We start from the raw sequence: 13,426 nt of genomic DNA on the forward strand, positions 1-13,426 counted from the left end.
CAGTCATATCCTCCAGAGCTGTCTGGAAACTACATGGATCCCACAACCTCTGAAGGTGGGTCCCCTGCCTCTACAGAGGGGGAAAGATGCTAAAAGCCTAAAACTCAACAAGAAATGATCTGACCACTTTCAGATCACCCTCTTCCTGCCCAGTCGAAAAGACAAGATTCAGAGTGTGACCTATGATGTGCGTTGGGCTGATGTTACACTGTGACAGCCCCATGGTTGTCATGGCAGACAGGACTCCATTTGAGGATCTCTCCCTCATTACAGTCGATCAGGTATATGAAGACGAGGAGCAAAGGCAGTCCTCTGGGAATGTCCAGGCGACCTTGGAACCGACAGCTCACAGAAGAACCCCGACCAGACCTAAGAGGAGGCGTGTAGTGGTGATAGGGGATTCCCTACTGAGGGGAACAGAAGCAGTGATCTGTGGGCCTGACAAGATGTCTCGGGAAGTGTGCTGTCTCCCCGGGGCTAAGATCCAAGATGTAACTGAACGACTGCAAGGAATCATAAAACCCACTGACAAATACCCCTTCCTCTTGGTTCATGTGGGAACCAATGACACTGCAAGCAATAGCCTCCAGAAGATCAAAAGAGATTACGAGGCTCTGGGCAGGAAATTGAAGCAATTAAATGCACAAATTGTCATCTCATCTGTCCTCCCAGTTGAACGACGTGGCCCAGGGAGAGAGGGAAAAATAGTGGAAGTGAACAACTGGCTTCGCAAATGGTGCAAACAGGAACGGTTTGGATTCTTAGATCACGGAATGCAGTTTCTTGAAGATGGACTTCTGGCAAGCGATGGGCTGCACCTCACAACGGTTGGGAGGAATGTTTTTGCAAAAAATCTCAGAAACCTCATCAGGAGGGCTTTAAACTGACTAATGTGGGGGAGGGAGACAGTGCTCCTGAAGGTAGGAGTCTATCAATTGATGAAGATGATCATCCAAATGTCATAGACCGAATGGAGCAAAGAGCATGCAGACCTAGTGGTGGGAGGAGGAAATCCTTAAATAAGAGACACGGGGGAATGATTAATGGACTTCAATGTCTGTACACTAATGCGCAAAGCATGGGAAATAAACAAGATGAGCTTGAGCTCCTGGTACAGCAAACTAAATATGACATAATAGGAATCACTGAAACCTGGTGGGATAAATCCCACGATTGGAATGTAATAATGGAGGGATACAATCTATTTCAAAGAAACAGACCAGACAAGAAAGGAGGAGGAGTGGCGTTATATGTCAGGGATGTGTATACCTGTGAAGAGATCCAAGATTTAGAACCTCAAAGCCAAAGTGAGAGCATTTGGGTCAAAATTAAGGGAGAGAAGAATAACAGTGACCTCATTGTGGGAGTTTACTATAGATCCCCAAGCCAAACGGAGGACATAGATGATGCCTTCCTGGAACAGATGGCCAAGCATGCAAAAGGAAGGGAGATAGTAGTAATGGGGGACTTCAATTACCCAGATATTTGTTGGATGTCAAACTCAGCCAAGAGCATAAGGTCAAACAGATTCCTCACTGCCCTTGCAGACAACTTCATTGTCCAGAAAGTGGGAGAAGCAACAAGAGGAACAGCCATTTTAGATCTGGTCCTAACCAATGTTGATGACCTGGTTAGTGGGGTAGAAGTGGAAGGATCATTAGGCGCGAGTGATCATGCTCTTCTGAAGTTTACTATACAGCGGAAAGGAGCAGCCAAGCATACTAGGACTCAATTTCTCGACTTTAAGAAAGCCGACTTCATAAAGCTTAGGGAAGTGCTGGGTGAGATCCCATGGGCAGTAATACTAAAAGGAAAGGGAGTTCATGATGGCTGGGAGTTTGTTAAGAGGGAGATAGTAAAAGCACAACTTCAGGCAATACCAATGAGACGGAAACATGGAAGGTGCCTAAAGAAGCCAGGGTGGCTATCTAAAGAACTTTTAACTGAGTTAAGATTAAAAAAGGATGTGTACAAAAAATGGAAAAGGGGGGAAACCACCAAAGAGGAATTCAAACAAATAGCCAGCACGTGTAGACACAAAGTCAGAAAAGCTAAAGCACAAAATGAACTCAGGCTTGCTAGAGAGGTTAAAAGCAACAAAAAAGGCTTTTATGGGTATGTTCGTAGCAAAAGGAAGAACAAAGAAACCGTGGGGTCACTCAGAGGAGAAGATGGTGAAATGCAAACAGGGGACACAGAAAGGGCTGAACTCCTCAATGCCTTCTTTGCCTCAGTCTTCTCCGATAAAGAAAACAATGCCCGACCTGAAGAATTTGGAGCAAATGATTCAGCAGAGGAAACACAGCCCAGAATAACTAAGGAGATAGTACAAGAATACTTGGCTAGTCTAGATGTATTCAAGTCTCCAGGGCCAGATGAACTGCATCCAAGAGTATTAAAAGAACTGGCAGATGTGATTTCAGAACCACTGGCAGTCATCTTTGAGAATTCCTGGAGAACAGGCGAAGTCCCGGCAGACTGGAGGAGGGCAAATGTTGTCCCTATTTTCAAAAAGGGGAAAAGAGAGGACCCAAATAATTACCGCCCAGTCAGTCTGACATCAATACCAGGGAAGATTCTGGAGCAGATCATTAAGCAAACAGTCTGTGAGCACCTAGAAAGGAATGCTGTGATCACCAATAGTCAGCATGGATTTCTGAAAAATAAGTCATGTCAGACTAACCTGATCTCGTTTTTTGACAGAATTACAAGCCTGGTAGATGAAGGGAACGCAGTGGATGTAGTCTACCTTGATTTCAGCAAGGCATTTGACAAGGTGCCCCATGATATTCTTGTAAAGAAGCTGGTAAAATGCGGTCTTGACTATGCTACCACTCAGTGGATTTGTAACTGGCTGACTGACCAAACCCAAAGGGTGCTCATCAATGGTTCCTCTTCATCCTGGAGAAGAGTGACTAGTGGGGTGCCACAGGGTTCTGTCTTGGGCCCGGTCTTATTCAACATCTTTATCAACGACTTGGATGATGGACTCAAGGGCATCCTGATCAAATTTGCAGATGACACCAAACTGGGAGGGGTGGCTAACACCCCAGAGGACAGGATCACACTTCAAAACGACCTTGACAGATTAGAGAACTGGGCCAAAACAAACAAGATGAATTTTAACAGGGAGAAATGTAAAGTATTGCACTTGGGCAAAAAAAATGAGAGGCACAAATACAAGATGGGGGACACCTGGCTTGAGAGCAGTACATGTGAAAAGGATCTAGGAGTCTTGGTTGACCACAAACTTGACATGAGCCAACAGTGTGACGCGGCAGCTAAAAAAGCCAATGCAATTCTGGGCCTCATCAATAGGAGTATAGCATCTAGATCAAGGGAAGTAATAGTGCCACTGTATTCTGCTCTGGTCAGACCTCACCTGGAGTACTGTGTCCAGTTCTGGGCACCACAGTTCAAGAAGGACACTGACAAACTGGAACGTGTCCAGAGGAGGGCAACCAAAATGGTCAAAGGCCTGGAAATGATGCCTTATGAGGAACGGCTAAGGGAGCTGGGCATGTTTAGCCTGGAGAAGAGGAGGTTAAGGGGTGATATGATAGCCATGTTCAAATATATAAAAGGATGTCACATAGAGGAGGGAGAAAGGTTGTTTTCTGCTGCTCCAGAGAAGCGGGCACGGAGCAATGGATCCAAACTACAAGAAAGAAGATTCCACCTAAACATTAGGAAGAACTTCCTGACAGTAAGAGCTGTTCGACAGTGGAATTTGCTGCCAAGGAGTGTGGTGGAGTCTCCTTCTTTGGAGGTCTTGAAGCAGAGGCTTGACAACCATATGTCAGGAGTGCTCTGATGGTGTTTCCTGCTTGGCAGGGGGTTGGACTCGATGGCCCTTGTGGTCTCTTCCAACTCTATGATTCTATGATTCTATGATTCTAGGAAGTCCTGAGCATCCTGAAGCAGTGGCATAGCATGGAGGGGGCACGACCAGGCAGCCCCCCCCCCATGGCAGGCTCCCTCATTGTGATGGCCCAACACCGCCAGCCACCACAGCTCCACTACCGGATCAGACCTGACCCAGGAGTGGATTTGCCACCCCTCTTCTTGGCTGGGCACAAGGATGCCCCCCCCCCACGCTCCACTTTGCGAGAAAAGATGCAGCAAGCTCCCTCCACACTCCACCCCAGGCAGTGGTAGCATATGCTTTGCCACTGCCCTTAAGTTATGTTAAAGTGCTCCCAGAAGGTGTTTTGTTGTAAGATTGGTGTTGCTAATACTACATGCAGCATGATTTTTGTAGAGCAGAGGAGCCGCTAAGATCATGTGCCCCAACCACCAAAATGTCTTGGGCGGGTCTTGGGTTTCCCTCCCTCTTTCCTCAGGCCTCACAGCCATGTTATGCAGCATACCATGTCTAATAACATGTGTACTCTGCAATTTTGTTTTAGGGTAGTGGGATGACATGGAAACATGGGACCTATTTCACCCCCTCGACATTATGTGTGTGAGGAAGGAGGCTAAATTACATAACCTCCAGATGCCTCCCCGCCGTGAAATTCTGTGCATACTCACGGTAAACATAGATGACCACATTGGTGTCTAAGGAATCAAAGCCTTTTCTTTGGACTATGCATATAGGTTGAAGTTCCCATTCAGACACATTGGTGATGTTTAGGGAAATCCACCCATCGCCCTTCTGCATTCCTCCTCCAACAGACACCTCCCAGTCCAACTGGGTGTAGTTAGCACACGTAGTTGTGCAGTTCAGATTCACAGAACCTCCAAATTCCACAGCAGGTGCCTCAGGGTGGATAGTCACATTGCAAGTGTCAAGGAAGTGCACTGTAAGAAAGAAAGAAAAGATATGGGGAGGACCGGCTGCAGAGAATACTGCTGGCAATCGCAGCATTATTCAGCAAGAACGTGTTGCAATATGATGCAGTCACCATTCCTGGGCCATAGCTATTTCCCATTCTTAATATTTTTTATGAAATTTCTCTACTGCCCTTCATTCTAGGTTCACAGAGTGGTTTACAATATAAAAACACAAAAATACATACCACTATAACAAAAACAATCACCCACACACAGGGTCAGACTACATGACCCTTGGTGTCCCTCCCAACTTTACATTTCTATAATTCTATTATTCTAAAAGGCCATAGATTATTTAATTAGCCAAAAGTCTGAGAGAAGAGAAATTATTTAAGAGTATATTTGTTTGAGGGTTTGTAGGAAGTTGGGGCCAAATTTCATGCTAGTTAATACTGCTAATAGATACTTCCATTCTAAGCAATCAAAGGCTTTAAGGATGTCTAGGGACATGATGGTCGGGAGTTTGGTCTTTCTACTGTATTCTATCAGAGTGGGTAATTTCCTCATGGGGTCTGGTAGGTTGTGACCAGGGACAAAGCCTGCCTAGTCCAAGGCAATTCATTTGTGTAGGAAGATTTTTAGGCGGTTAACCAAGTTTGATGTGGACTTCTTAGTCTTGGTTTATCAATGAGATTGGGCAGTATGATTCTGTTTTTATTTTTTTGAATTTTTTTTTAATTTTTGTCAATAGAAATTTACATTCAGAAAATTTGTATAATCATTTTGGGAGATTCTCTGAATTCTGTGACTTCACCCCATCCCCTACCTGGTTCCTTATTTCAATAATTAAGACTACATATCAATACGTTCTCCACTATTTTTATTTTTCCAAATTGTCCATAATCTTTGTTACTTTACAAGTGATTCTTATAGCAAAAGTTTTGATTTGCTTGCAGTGGTCTCCTAAGTAAATTATAATTTCCCCCCCATTCCTTTTTGAAGTCCTTGTCTTCTTGGTTCCTGAGTCTCCCGGTTAGTTTTGCCATTTCAGCAAAGTCCAGCAGTTTGGATTGCCATTCTTCCCTCATCGGGGTTGTTGCTTCCTTCCATTTTTGGGCTAGTAGCATCCGTGTTCTCGCATGCATGAAAACTCTTTTCTGGTCTTTTGGAATCTCGGTACCTGTAATTCCTAATAAAAAGGCTTCTGGGTTTTTTTAGCAGAAGTTATTTTAAACATTTTTTTTTTAGTTCATTGTATACCATTTCCCCCAAATATTTTGTTGTCTTGCATGTCCACCACATATGAGAAAGTTACCTTCCTTTTCCGTACATTTCCAACAAATATTTGAACTTGTTTTATACATTTGGGTAGTTCAGTAGTAGTTAAGTACCATCGATAAATCATTTTCATATAATCTTCTTTCAGCGTACAACATGCTGTGAATTTTAAATCTATTTTCCAGAGCCTTTCCCAATCTGCCATTTGTATATTATATCCCTTAGCCCAGTTTATTATAACCAGTTTAACCTGTTCATCTTTTGTATGCCATTCCAGGAGCAAATTATAGGTTTTTGACAGAATTTTGGTAATACTTTCTAATTTTTATATCTCGTAACTAAAACCTTTCTTTTTATCTATATTAAAAGTATCATTTAGTTGATAATACTGTAACTAATCAGTTACAGCTTTCTTTATCTCTTCAAAGTCTTTTAATTTTAACTGGTTGTCTATTTCGGTTAGCAGCTCTTTTTATAAGTCGGCCAATTGCTTCTCATATTCACTTTTTTCAGAGATATTGCTTTCAAAGGGAAAAGCCACAAGGGTGTTTTTTGCTCAAATAGGTTTTTATTCTTCTCCCATATCCTGAAAATTTATTTTCTTATTATATGATTCTGAAATGCATTATGTACTTTTGCTTTTTTCATGCCATAAATATGCATGCCATCCAAATCTGTTATCATGCCCTTCTAGATCTAAAATGTTTATGTTTTCCAGTGTCCCGGATCCAGCAGATACAGAATGCTTCACAATAGATTTTCAAATCCAGCAAGGCAGAACCTCCTCTTTCTCTTGCATCTGTTTATATTTAATATTTGTTTATATTTATATTTAAATATATTATATATTTATATTTAAATATATTATATATTTATATTTAAATATATTATATATTTATATTTAAATATATTATATATTTATATTTAAATATATTATATATTTATATTTATCTGTTTATATTTAATTCTTGGTTTCTTCCCTTGCCAGATAAACCATTTTTCAAAGTATTCTGCATTGCCTATTACCGGAACTGATTGAAATAAGAATAACATTCTTGGCAATACTTTCATTTTAATCACTGGTATTCTTCCTCAAAATGATAAGTTCATTCTTCTCCATATCTCTAAATTTCTTTTTATTTATTTCCATACAATCTTGTAGTTGTCTTTAAAAATATTATTGTTTTTGGCTGTTAGCCAAAATCCTAAGTATTAGACTTTTTTATGTATAGCTAAGTCTGTTTTCTCTTCCAGCTCCTTTTTATCTTGCTCCGTCAAGTTTTTTAATCAAAACCTTAGTCTTATTCTTATTTAGTTTAAAACCTGCAACCTGCCCAAAGTCCTGCATCTTTTCTAACACCTTCACTAAAGTATCTTTAGGGTCCTCCACTGTAATTACTAGGTCATCTGCAAAAGCTTTTAATTTATATACCTTATTTCCTACCGTTATTCCTCTAATTGATTTATCCACTCTTATCTCTCACCAGGACCTCTAATACCAAAATAAATAGTAATGGTGATAGGGGACGTCCTTGTCTTGTCCCCTTTGTTATTTTTCATTTTTCAGTTATAACATTATTAACAATCAACATAGCCTGTTGTTCAGAATAGATTGCATGTATTCCTCTCTCCAATGATTCCCCAGAATTCATCTTTTCTATTATCTTTTTTATAAAGGCCCATGAAACATTATCAAGGGGCTCCGTTCCTCCTCCTGCTTTGCTGAAGGGGCACTGCACAGCTCTCCCTCTCTGCGCAGCGCCATTCGCTCCATAAGACGCTGTCAGGGCTGCCTCAGGTCCCAGCTCACAAGAGACCAACGCCAAGTCCAGTTTATGTACAAAGATCTTTATTGCAGTGTTTTGTCCGCTCCACAGCCGAGGCGCGCAGCCCCACGTCTGTTATGCTTAGACCGCTGAAGTCCCCTCTGAGTCAGTCCCGCCTCTGCACCACTTTAAGAGGCTTGTGCTGCTCCACCTCTTCCTTTCTTTCCTTTTCCGCAGGGTCTTCCTGCCCCCTGGGGTTTCGCCCCTCCTGGATTCCCCTGACGCGGAATCCCCAGACAGCTCTTCCCCCCTCCTGCGTGCTTTGGGACCTGGCTCCTCCTCCGGGCTCCCTGTGCTTCCGCGCGCCTCCACATTTGAACTTGGTGCGCGTTCGCAACCTCTGACCTTCCTCTTGACAGTTACACTACTCCCTGCACTACTCCCCTCCCCTTCCGGGAGGATGTCTTGCTCCGATCCTCCCTCCTTCTCTGCTTTCGAACCTGCTTCCCCTGTCATCACTGGCGGAGAAGCCGGTCCCGACTCCCAGCTCCCACTTTGGGTTCCCCTGCTGGTCCCCTGTTCCTGACGGGTCCCCCCTGTGACTCCCCTTGGCCTGACCACAGGCGCCCCCTTCTGGGAATCCTCCAATTCACTTGAAAGACTGATGGAATCCCTCAAGTCATTGTCATCCTCTTCCTCGCTGTCCTGGGATTCTTCCCCCTCGCTCTCCGTCTCCTCCCTCACCTGTGCCTCTGTCCCTGAACCCCTGACAGACGCATTCACATTTCCCCTTACTTTTTGGGAGGAAAAAAGTGTGTCTTATGGAGCAAAAAATACGATAATTAGTTCTTTCTCGTTTCTAATCAGTCCATCTAATATCTCCTTTTTATTATTTTTTCTAATTTTCTTCTGATAGGCATTTTCTTGGATAAAAAAATCCTCTCATTACCACCTTACTAGCATCCCAGACAATCCTCCTATCGGTGTATTGATCTAAGTTTAGTTCAAAATAATCTTTCAGGGCTTTTTCTGTTTTTTGTCTTATATCCTGATTATCTAATAACTCCTCATTCAATCGTCATCTAAATGGGGTATTCCCCTCCCCTTTTTAGTTCAAGAATTATCAAATTGTGATCCAGGAGTGTTCTTGCTTGTATTTCTACTTTTTTTTTTTTTTACTGTTATTGATAACGCTTTAGATAGCCATACCGAGTCTATCCTTCTGCTAGATTGATGGACCTTTGAAGAAATGTATATTCTCTATCCAGTGGGTGTTTAAAACTCCAAGTATCTGGTAAATTGAAATTCTCCACCATTTTGAAGAAGGTTGTGTGTAGTCTCCCTTCCTTTGAATCTGTTTTTCTTAATATTTTATTCATTTCCAGGGAGACTACTCCATTTGTATCTCCCATTAATATTATTTTCTGGTCCATGTATTCCAACAAATTGTTTTCCAAATAATCTAAATATAAAATTTTGATTTATTCTCATTCAGTACATATAGTCCAACTAAAACAATTTTTTCACCTTGTATTGTTATTTATACTACTATCATTCTTCCTCTATCGTCCTTAAATAGCTGTTTTGGGTCCAGTTTGGGTTTAATATAGAAAACTACTCCTCTTTTCTTTGTAATGTCTGAGGATATAAATTCCTGTCCAATTCTCTTATTTATCAAGATTCTTCTGTGAGTAGATCTCAGTCTCTTGGGAGTTGGTTGTGCCTGCTATATTATTATTCCCTGCCAACCCATCTGGGTTGTCCTGTGTTTCTCACCTTATATTGTCTATTGAACCTATTGTGTTGTGCTGACATATAGTATGATGGGTGGGAGAAGAGGGGAGTTAGAGTTAGGGATGGACTGAAGATTGGGGGGTAGGAGAATAGCCTATATGTAGCTTAATTTTTTTTATATAAAAATGTTGAGATGTTTGGAATCTAAAAAATAAAAGGTAGAAATAAGATGATAGTGATAGGGAGAAGGCGGGGGTTTTTTAATGAGAAAATTTTAAAAAAATTAGAAAGGGTAAAAATACAAAATATAAGTAATCATAGAAAATGTGTGAAAGGAATAAAAAATGGAAACTAATGGTACTCATAAAAAAGTGGTTCATGTATATAATTAAAAAATGTATTTGCTGTAATTTTGACTCACAAGCAGTTTTAATTTCACTGTGGGGCTCGCAGAGTCTGGATTTCAGGTCCCTGGATTAGGGCTAAGGCAGGAGTCCCAGGGAGTGGCTTTCAAAGGTACAGGCCTCCTACATGGATGCCATTATAGTTTTTTGAAGAAATAATAATAAAATTATAAAAAAATATGCCCAGAACATTGGAGGCTATACACCACACCTCCTCAACAGTATTTATAGGAACTCAAACACTGAGATCCTGCTCTGTTCCAGTAACAAGAAGCCGAAAGCACCAGCCTGAAGATGACGAGTGAGACCTCGTCGAAACGTCGCCTAGACACCCCAACTTTTACACGGGAAGACACCCGAGGACACCAAAACCTGCATATATATATATATATATATATATATATATATATATATATATATATATATATTTCCAATGGGGGGAACCCGTGCTGTGTTTTTTCCTGTGGGGTGGTCTCCAAAACACTGTTCCCCCTGGGTCCCAGCCTGCTATTTTGCGCTAACCGCCAGGGAGGTAGCCTCGGGGTCAGGCCTGGGCTAGGCTGTGCAATTCCTCACGACCTCCCTGGCCCTCCTGGTACCCTCCTATCTAAGCTGGTGCTCAGCTGGGGGGGGGGCTCCTTTTTGTTTTCTGTTCAGCTCCAGAGGCCTCCAGGTCGTGGAGCTCCACTGGGCCGTCGGTGCTCCCGGTCCCAGTGGGGTTGAGGCTACTGGAGGAGCTGGGGGCTCCATGCAGCCTCCCTGGTTGTCGCGTTGGGCACCCTTGGTCCCTCGCCCCCAATCGCAGTAGTGGCGGCGGCAGTTGGCATGCAGACCAGCCAGGCAGCGCAGTTGGTGCTGGTGGTCCTCAGAGGGGCTTGCCATCTTGCTTCACCAGAAGTCCTGAGTTGGGAATTTGAGTTATGTGAGCTAGAAACCAGAAGCTGGAAGCTGCAGGCTAGGCAGCTGGGAGAGGCAGGGCCATGCCTGATTTCTGTTGGAATCCAAAGCTATGGCCATGAGAGAATACTCTATTGGAGTGTTGATGCTGTGAGCCCCACCATCATAGTTTCAGGTCGTATATATATGTAAATTAACCATATATCAAACAGATGGCACAAAGCCTCATTACAAAACAAAGCATGAACCCTAGGTCAGCACCTGGAACCTCTGGAATCTTGCACCACCAGAGATTTGGGTGATGCGCACCAGTAGGGACTTTTATCTGGTAGAGATTCCTAGTCCCCTTCCCCTCACTACAGTTCTCATGTTTCCTTTGAAGTACGAGTACCTGTTAGATAATTTATGGCTATAAAAAAAGATTTAACTGAGTCCAGACACAAATAGGCAGTCAATGAAGTAGAAGAGAGGACCGGGCCTGTTCCAGTGGCTCAGCCTAAGGCTAAGAATGCAAGTCTCTCCCACACCTCGTGATTGAAGTATGTATCCATCAGTTTCTCATTTTTCCAACCTTAAGTTCAGTTTTCCATGTTTCCAAATCAGTTTGCAATATTAACAATAAAGACCTCATGATAATTCAGCAGTATTTTTGTGTGAATATCTCCACAGTCAGATATATTAGACATGTACAATAACATCATACAATACTACAAAAATACTATAAATATTTTTTATGTAATTTTGCCTAATATACATATTTTTGAAAAGCAGTTCCCCCTAATATGCCTCTGGGGTGTTAGGTCAGTATGTTGGGGGGGAAGCATATTGTCTGAAATAGTCAAAAGGCAGGAGTCTTGAAACTGGATATGAAAAGGACACAGCAGCTTGGCTTGGCTTGCTCAGTGGTGAATCCAGTGCTTTGGCACTCGGGCTCCTTTAGAAATCTAATGGGCAGATAGGAGATCTCTATCTCCTACCACAGAAAAGTCATCAATTTCCAGTCCTCTTCCTTCCAAGGAAACTAAACCAAGGGTCTCTCCAGGAACCAGGAACTCTCTCCTTACTCCCATAATAATACTGCGGCCTGCCACCCACCCTGGCCTCCGAGGGGGTGTGAGTTTCCAGGGGTTCCAGGCACTCACCCAGAGCTCATGTTTCTTTTTGGAATGAGTTTGTTTTTCTCAGATTAAACCTAGTATAAATGAGATTGGATCTTGGCATCCAAGATTTTTCCTTTTATACCTATTTTTTTTTCCTTGCCACCAACACTTCTGACACCTCATCCATCACACAAGACATTTTCCATTCCCCCATTTGTATTTGGGGATCTTAGGATGCTTTTAGAAAGACATTAACGTGGGAACAGTGTGCCTTAGTCATGCAGTACCCACACAACATTCTCATCCTCAAAATGCCAGCCCATAGCACACACACACACTATAAAATCTGGATTTACCCTTTCTATGGAAACGACAATACACTTTTTGAAAAACTGTTGCAACAACTCACTGGCAAATATCTCAATAATCTGTTTGCAAATTAAGCCCCCACCGGGAAGCACCTTTAGATGAAGCCAGTTTCCAGATTCCTCCACCAAGGGAACACAAACTAGACAGCTCTCCTTGTCACTGGAATGTAAGGTGTTTTCAGGATGACTCACCCACATGCAACCAGAAGATGAGAAGCACAGCAAAGTTCAGAGGCAAGACAGGTATCATCTTCACCAGGACAAGGCAGAAAAGATGACCATTGGGAGTTTGATGGTTTTCCAGCTAGCTATATGGAGCCAGAACAGTCCAGGGAAGTCTAAGCTTAGCCACGCTTTTGTCTAAAGTTTTATTTAACGTTTCGGTTCAGGAAACATGCATATCCTTTAACCGGCTGACTCACCGCCCCACCCAAGCACTTCCTCCCTTCAAAACAAAAATATGGCTCTGAGGAAATAGCTCTGAGGAATATAAAACTGAGTGTAGGGATAAGTGTTCAATGGCCAATATAGTTCCTTGAGTTTCAGAACAGGTCTGGGGGAGCTCTGGCCCGCCAACTACTGCTTCTGCTGTTAGACTCTATCTCCCATCAGCCCCAGGCCAGACGGCCAGTGGTCAACAATGATGAGAACAGCAGTCCGGTAACATCTGGAGGACCACAGGCTCCCCCATCCCTGCTTTGAAAATCACTCAGAAGATGTGACCCTACCAGATGCAGTTTTGACAAGGCATGTGTGCATATTGAGAATTACATTTTCCTCACCTCTGTAGCCACACATACACACACTTCAGTTTTTCTAATTTCAGCCTGTCAGCTCAAATAAACTTGCACAGCATGTCCGTGAGATGGGGTCCTTCACTGCAGCAGTGACCTAGGCAAGCGGAAGTCAGATCATCATACTACAAACAGCTTCCACACTGTTTCCAAATGTGCTCCCACTGCCCAACAGTCCTCTAGCTGCATGGAAGTGGTTTTGCAATGACAACATCAGGGTCAGGCCATGGAGAAAGGACTTCCAGTTCAAACGTCACTAGTTCTCACTCTGTACAACAGGAGCAAACTAATCAAAACCCAGAGGAAGTG

At 42.8% G+C, this 13,426-nt stretch overlaps 1 protein-coding gene across 3 annotated transcripts in view; it reads right to left on the minus strand.

Annotated features, from left to right (window-relative positions):
- Nucleotides 1-13,426, minus strand: part of LOC114587772 (vascular cell adhesion protein 1-like) — a 59,373-nt gene that overhangs the window by 42,925 nt on the left and 3,022 nt on the right. Inside the window, exons 1-2 of one of the 3 annotated variants that reach the window (XM_028712491.2) lie at nucleotides 12,516-13,420; nucleotides 4,534-4,803 (exon numbers count right to left, since the gene is read on the minus strand). In XM_028712491.2, coding sequence (XP_028568324.2) covers nucleotides 4,534-4,803; nucleotides 12,516-12,573 — 328 coding nt within the window. In that variant the 5' untranslated portion in view covers nucleotides 12,574-13,420. Of the gene's footprint in view, nucleotides 1-4,533; nucleotides 4,804-12,515; nucleotides 13,421-13,426 lie in introns of those variants that run through there. The other 2 variants (XM_028712492.2, XM_028712493.2) reach the window with 2 other exon arrangements.

This window comes from Podarcis muralis, chromosome 17, assembly GCF_964188315.1.
Source record: "Podarcis muralis chromosome 17, rPodMur119.hap1.1, whole genome shotgun sequence".
Classification (NCBI taxonomy): domain Eukaryota; kingdom Metazoa; phylum Chordata; class Lepidosauria; order Squamata; family Lacertidae; genus Podarcis; species Podarcis muralis.